The 6,689-nt window shown below is 49.1% G+C and overlaps 3 protein-coding genes across 3 annotated transcripts; all 3 read right to left on the bottom strand.

Annotated features, from left to right (window-relative positions):
- Positions 1 to 895: 895 nt before the first annotated feature.
- On the bottom strand, positions 896 to 2,704 carry TEOVI_000804800 (ABC transport system ATP-binding protein, putative; the record flags this gene model as incomplete). The annotated part of the gene is made up of 1 exon (XM_067220785.1): positions 896 to 2,704. The coding sequence occupies one exon, from the start codon at positions 2,702 to 2,704 to the stop codon at positions 896 to 898; it is 1,809 nt and encodes a 602-aa protein (XP_067076886.1).
- A 692-nt stretch (positions 2,705 to 3,396) lies between these two features.
- On the bottom strand, positions 3,397 to 5,427 carry TEOVI_000804900 (signal recognition particle protein, putative; the record flags this gene model as incomplete). Its single annotated transcript, XM_067220786.1, has 1 exon — positions 3,397 to 5,427. One exon carries the CDS (start codon positions 5,425 to 5,427, stop codon positions 3,397 to 3,399), a length of 2,031 nt encoding a protein of 676 aa, XP_067076887.1.
- A 495-nt stretch (positions 5,428 to 5,922) lies between these two features.
- TEOVI_000805000 (uncharacterized protein) lies at positions 5,923 to 6,681 on the bottom strand (the record flags this gene model as incomplete). Its single annotated transcript, XM_067220787.1, has 1 exon — positions 5,923 to 6,681. One exon carries the CDS (start codon positions 6,679 to 6,681, stop codon positions 5,923 to 5,925), a length of 759 nt encoding a protein of 252 aa, XP_067076888.1.
- Positions 6,682 to 6,689: the final 8 nt, after the last annotated feature.

Raw genomic sequence — 6,689 nt, forward strand, 5'->3', positions numbered from 1 at the left:
TCCCCTCTAATGTGAACTTTACAAGCGCACGAATAATCCTAAACTAATATACCATGTACGCACTGGGTGTGAAGAAAAATTATGTAGAGAAAAAGAAATGATTAAGTACATGGAAATTACCAGATATTTTTTAAAAAACGAGAGTGTGAGCTAAGTAAGCTACACGAAAAGGACCGAAAACGCGAAGCTTGCCTCCTATTAAAAAAAAAAACTTACCACTTTAAGGGCAGTAACCAGTTAGAGGGGAATGTGCGGAGAAGCAAGGCGGGAGGGGATGAGACCACTTCCACAGTTTGAAAAGATTACTAAAAAGCTGTTGCAGCGCATTACTGCATTACAGTGAAAACCAGAGTGTAAGCAAGGCTCAGGCACTTCCCCACCTGTATTACCTTGACTAAGAACTGCTTTGTTTTTTTTCTCCGTTTTCTGTTCCCTCACATTCCTCCTCCTTTACACACATCAAAGACGAAACGTCGTTGCACCTTCAGTGGTCCTTACACGAGTGCAAGTGCGGTAAAGCCCAGTTTGTGACACCGCCCTTTTCCATCCCCTGTGCCAGCTGTTACAACGAACCAAGGGTTTCGATAATGTTGCACAATAAAAAGAGGCACAACCTGCACGAATGAAGCGGAGTAAGTAGTGAAGCAGATTTGTCTGACCGTGTTGCCTTTCCCATCGGCGAAACCGAGTGGAGAACCTACGTACGTGACGGCTTCAGATCCCAGAAATTAGACCACCTTCGTACTCGTGCCTTTCGTATGAGCTGTTTCTGTCTCTGCAACTCAAGCCCCGGGAGGCCCATCTTCGAGTGTTACTCTGTCTCACCTTCAGTCCATTCCACTTCCTCTTCCCTCCCCCTTTCCATCTTAATGTTACGGCAGCGGTCCACAAGAACTCACTTCCGGTTGGCGTAGTCTTCTGTCATACGGTTGACTTCACGCTGGACATGTTCCTTGTAGTCGGCGATGTCACCATCAAACTTGCGGCATTTCCCCTGGTCCACAATCCAAATTTCTTCGGCAATCTGCGCGATGAGGCGGAGATCGTGGGAAACCACCACCACAGCACCCTCAAAACTGTTAACCGCATCGGCCAAAGCGTCAATAGACTCAATATCAAGGTGGTTTGTTGGCTCGTCAAGAATCATCAAGTGAGGCGTTTTGAATGCCATCCAGGAAAAGACCACTCTTGACTTCTGGCCGTCCGAAAGGGTGTTCATGGGTGTCATCTGAAGCTTGCCGGATACACCAAATCGTCCGAGCGCGCTGCGCAGTATATTGGGGTCGGTCACCGTTGGGTACTCTTGTCCCATCCATTCTAGCGGCGAAAGGGACAAATCGATTTGATCCACGAAGTGCTGATGGAAACGAGCAATGATGCAGTGAGCATTCTTAGCAACATAACCAGTTGTGGGTTCCAGCTCACGGCACATTAGCTTTGTCAGGGTTGTCTTCCCTGCACCATTCGGTCCAACAAGACAGATACGTGATTCCATGTCTACTCCAAGTTCAAGGTCCTGGAAAAGAGGGTCACGCCCTGGGTAGGCAAAAGACACCTCTCGGAACTGAAGCATCGGCGGGGGAAGCGGTCCCGCGCAGGGGAACCAAAAGTTTACTTGCCTGTCTTTGGCCACATTTTCAGTGAGGCCACCACGTGTCATACGGGCAAGCGTCTTTTCCTTTGACTGGGCCTGCCGTGCAAGCTTTGCACTACCATGACCGAAACGGGCAATATACTCTTTCATGCTCTTAATCTGGTTCTGTTCCCACTGAAAGCGGCGCATCTGGTTACTCTCCTTTTCTGCACGCGTTATGCAGTACTGGTCGTAGTTTCCGTCGTAGTAATCGAGCTTCCCCCGGGCCATATGAGCCACCTTGGTGCAGACGCTATTCATGAAATCCTGCGAGTGGGATACCATGAAAAGAATTTTCTTGAACTTGGAGAGATAGTTCTCCAACCACACCACGGCCTCAATGTCGAGATGGTTCGTTGGTTCGTCAAGAAGAAGAACTGTTGGATTAATGAACAGCGCCTGAGCTAGGGAAATGCGCATACGCCACCCACCAGAAAATGACTTCGTCGGCCGTAACTGCATCTCTGGCGTAAAGCCAAGACCAAACAATATTTTCCCTGCGCGCGCTAGCGCAGTGTCGGCATCCAACTCATCCAGGCGCTTGTAAATGTCATCCATACGCTGCGTCACTACAGGATCCTCCTGATCTGCAAGCGCCAACTCCTCTATTTCTTTCTCCAGCAGCTCCTTTTCCTTGTCCACGGACACTACTGCGTCAATAGCTGACATATCGGATGCTTCGACCTCATGCGACACAAAATACCTATCAACATGTTTGGGAAACGGTATTTCGTGACAGCCAAGAACCTTCAACAAAGTTGACTTACCGCATCCATTAGGACCCACAAGACCATAACGGTGTCCCGCAACCAGGTTCAAGGTGGCATTCTCCAGAATATGAACTCCCTGGTAGCTAATATCGATTTTTTCCACAAGAATATCGCTCACACCGTCACGGAACACGGGATTCGCGAACGCCACCATCGCACCGGAGCTCTTTGGTTCCTCATCCGGAGCACCTGCGCCTTTCGCCACTGACGGATCCCCATCTTGTTCCTTTTTTTGCTGCTCAGCTGCCGCCGCCGCTGCAGCGGCTTCTTGCTTCTTTTTTAGGTACTTCGGTTTGGCCATCGGATATAATATATATTTTTTATATTTTAGCGAGGACCAAGCGCTTAATTATTTAGTTATTAGAAATAAAATCTTTTCCTTGCCACCTTGTATGTATGGTGAGTGTACTTTCCCCCTTTTTTATAATTTTACCTTTCGTCTCACCTTTCCAATTCTTTTCCACAGTAAAAAAAAATCAGAGAAAATTCCAAGAAAATACTGCCAGTTCACTCGACTAGACAAATTGCAAGAGGTAATACAAAATAATGACAGTAGTAAAATAGGGAAAGCGAAACTACTACCACGCGGAATAAAGTCAAAAACTACCGTGTGAGCCCCTTAAACCGCTTCGTTTTTCTTCTTCCGCTTGTAGATGGTTATTCGAGGTTTGGCAAGTGACGGTAATACAAAAGATTATAAGAAGACGCAAGTTGCTCCATTCATTCCTCCGCACTTCCGCTCTGCTCCTTCATTCCCCACTTCATAAACACACCGCTTCTTCCTCTTACCACACTTGTTTTATTTTAGTTCATTTCCATTTGAATGCAGACACACAAAGCCACGTCATGGAATGTTTTAATGCGACGACTCAAAGACTCCAACACTCCCGTAACAGCAATGCCTTCACCACACTGTGTGACAATTCCGGGGTTTACGCTTTTTACCTGGGTTTCCCCACTGCTGTTTCCCCGTGGAGGGAGGGTGAGGGTTCGCTACGACGACGGGTCTGCTGTGGCCGTAGCCACTTTCCTCTTTTCCGCAAGCCGCCGCTTTTGTTCCTGCTCAATGGCGCGTAGGCGCTTCAGCTCCCGCTTCCTGCGCTCTGGCAAGTCCTTTATGTACGAGCGGTGTGACATTGGAATCCATCGTTCCGGGTCAATTCGGCTCTCCGCATTCTTTGGTGGCCTACGCATTGGACGCGCCCTGCGACCCGCTCGTTTCGCCTTCGGTCCACCCTCGCCCTCCTCGTCATCCTCAACCACTCGCCGATACCCAAAGGATTCAATCCGCTGCCGCGAAGGTTGTTGAGCTTCGAGCTCTTTAATGAATGAGGAAGTTATCTTGCCTGACGGTGCGCCTGTTTTATTGTCAGCATCAGGTATACCCGCGATGCAAAACCGAGCGGCCTGCATGTCATAATACGAAAGACAGAGTGCCATGAGGGCGAGCACTTCCCTGTCCTGCTGGAGTGCTTCCGCAACCCTTTGTGCGTCCTGAATGACATCGACACCATCGGCATACAGCCCCCTAGCGGATAGGAACCGTACAGCCCATAATGTGATGGTCTTGACGACATCTACATTCTTCATTGCAGCCCCAGCATACTCTTTCAGAAGTTGCTTTCCACCAGAAATGTCACCCAATTGCACCTTCCACGTGAACAGCGTCATAAGGGTGCACGGCCTCCGCTGTATATCATCGGCGGCGGAGGAAAGTGACTCGATGGCACGTTCCAAGTCGCTGTTATCAAGGAATATCTGCGCTGCAATGAGAGGAAGCATTCGTCCCACCGCGGGCTTTCGCTGTTGCTGCTGCTGTTGCGCTGCGACGCTCTTTTTGTAGTTGTCCAAGTACTCGCTCACTGTTTTGTCCCCGGACTGTTTCTTCTTCTTTGTCTCACCGACTGCCAGAGCGAGTTTTAGTGCATGTGTGAGGTCTGCATCAGGGTAATCACTAGCAACCAACTCCACCTGCCGCTTGAATCTTGTAAAGTTTCCTGTGTTCAGTAGCAGCATCGCAATGTTGTAGTGGACCAGCAGCCGCTGACGTGATGTTAGGCGATTATTCACTGCTGGGTTTTGAGCTGACTTCAGTTTTCGGTAGGTGTCGAAGAAATCTTTGTGACGCTGAATAGCCGCCCAGTTAATGGAGGCGACGGCTAGAGTCACCTCCGATGGGGGACGATACTTCAGGACAAAGGTTAGCAGCGCCGCTGCCTTCTCCTCATGGTGGATAGCATGGTGCACAAATGCCATCTGCACCCATATGTTGGCCACGTCGTCGAAGAACGCGCGCTCTGGTGATCCCTTCGCATCTAATAATGCGCGGAGCTCGTCATCAACCTTCGAGCACACATCTTCGAAGGACCGCAGTTGGCTTTCCGGGTGTGCTCGAGCGCACACCATCTCCGCTTGCTTTAGCGTCTGTGTGGCAGCAGCATAGTCCTGCACCTCAAGCTGCGCTGTAGCTACGTTATACAACATGTCCGCATTTTTAACATCAGCGGAGCGGACAATTGCCTGTGTCCGCTGAACGTCCATCGCTGTGCAGGCGGCAGTATAGTTTGTGAGCAATTCCGCCTTTTCCTGCTCGTCACGGAATCTTTCATTTTTAAGAAGTTCCTCGTATATGTTAGCGGCTTCTTCGAATTCTTCTAGGCGGTAGTGTGCTTGAGCAAGCAAATGTTGTGAAGGCACGTGATTTGCCGTGTGCGGGGCGCGTCTGAGAACCATTTGTGCCTGCCTGTCATCAAATAACCTATAGTGGCAATAGGCTTTGTGGAATGCGTACTCCTGCGACTTGTTGCCTAATGATGGATCGGTCGCAGCCAACTGTTCAAGTGTAGCTAGCGCGGCCGCGTGCTTGTCTTGATGAAGCAGACATACCACCTTGCAACGTAGCGCAAATGTATTTTTTGATCCCACAAAGAGTATCTTGTCAATGGCGGGGAGAATCTTCGACGGTTCCGCCCCGGTTTCAACCAGCCGCTCCAGTTGCCTCACGAACTTACTCACATCACTCATTATCCCAGTAAAGGGTAGTGTTGTGTGTCTGCTCTACTTCTTAGCTTACAACTGACTTACCTTAACTGTGTTATTAACAATAAAAAGCGTTGTTGTTTCTCTTTTATTGCTCCCGTTTTGTACTCTTGTTCACACTTGATATGTGTGCAGAGTGACTTAGTGGGAGTGGAGGCATACGCATGAATAGGTGGAATGGTGAAGAGTTTATTAAAAATAATAATCTACAAAAACCCGGAAAGGTTTGCAAATAGTTCAATCCCATTTAACGAGTACAAGAAAGCCCCACACCCATTAGCTTAAATATGTTGTTAGAACTCCTTGCTTATAACGAAAGTTTTGGGAGCACCCTTAACCAAATTTAGGAGTTTGTTGGGGGTGCGAGTAGCAAAAGGAGGATCCGCACCATACCATGCGACCTTCTCTATGCAAATATAAATGTGTTTACTTTCATATCGCGCCCACACTTCTTTCCCTCACCACAAGAACCAGATGAAGTTAAACGCTGCTTGAACGCCAGCGATCATTGGTAATGAAAGATCCCCAACGACTGGGCGCTACAACCTGCTCCGTATTAATGTACTTCATTGCCTCCAATTCTCTCCACTCCCGCCAGCGTGGGGAGCACCAGCGACTATAAGGCCAATCGCGATAAAACATTGCATAATGCGCCCCGAATCCCCGCTCCACCATGACGGCAAACATCCCCCACAACACATGATAGACACTCACCGTCCACAAAACGTTGTACCAATCTAAGTCTGCACTTATACGACCAAACGCAGTGGGTAAATATCTGTTCGCACAGCACCGACGAGTTCGGCGGTAATCCCACAACAGCAGGCGATAGCTGCGGCTCCAGCGTGGACCATGACGCCGGGACACAGCTGTCCAAGCAACTGTGAGTATACTCCACAACAAAATGTTAAGCCCCGCAGATTGCGTGTTTACCTGCCACAGAGTTTTTCTGTTTTTGCTCCATAACGCTTCCGATTGAATGATTTGATGTGTAAAAGTAATAGCCGCGAATGGCAACGGCACAAGAAGGTGCCGGTCCGCAAAACCAATGAAGCCGCGCCCATCAAATATACGTCCACGAATCATGATAAGATTACATGGGAGCACGATCAGAAAGAGTGCACCTCCAGTTACAGCAGCGCACCGAAGACCGCAGCATATGGAGCACTTGCGACGGGGCTCAAAATCGTTAAAGGGCTCGGGCTCATCCCTTGGGCGGGGCACTTGACCCAAGTTCATCTACAACA

Source organism: Trypanosoma equiperdum (assembly GCF_001457755.1).
Source record: "Trypanosoma equiperdum strain OVI genome assembly, contig: ctg_1231, whole genome shotgun sequence".
In the NCBI taxonomy this organism is placed as follows: domain Eukaryota; phylum Euglenozoa; class Kinetoplastea; order Trypanosomatida; family Trypanosomatidae; genus Trypanosoma; species Trypanosoma equiperdum.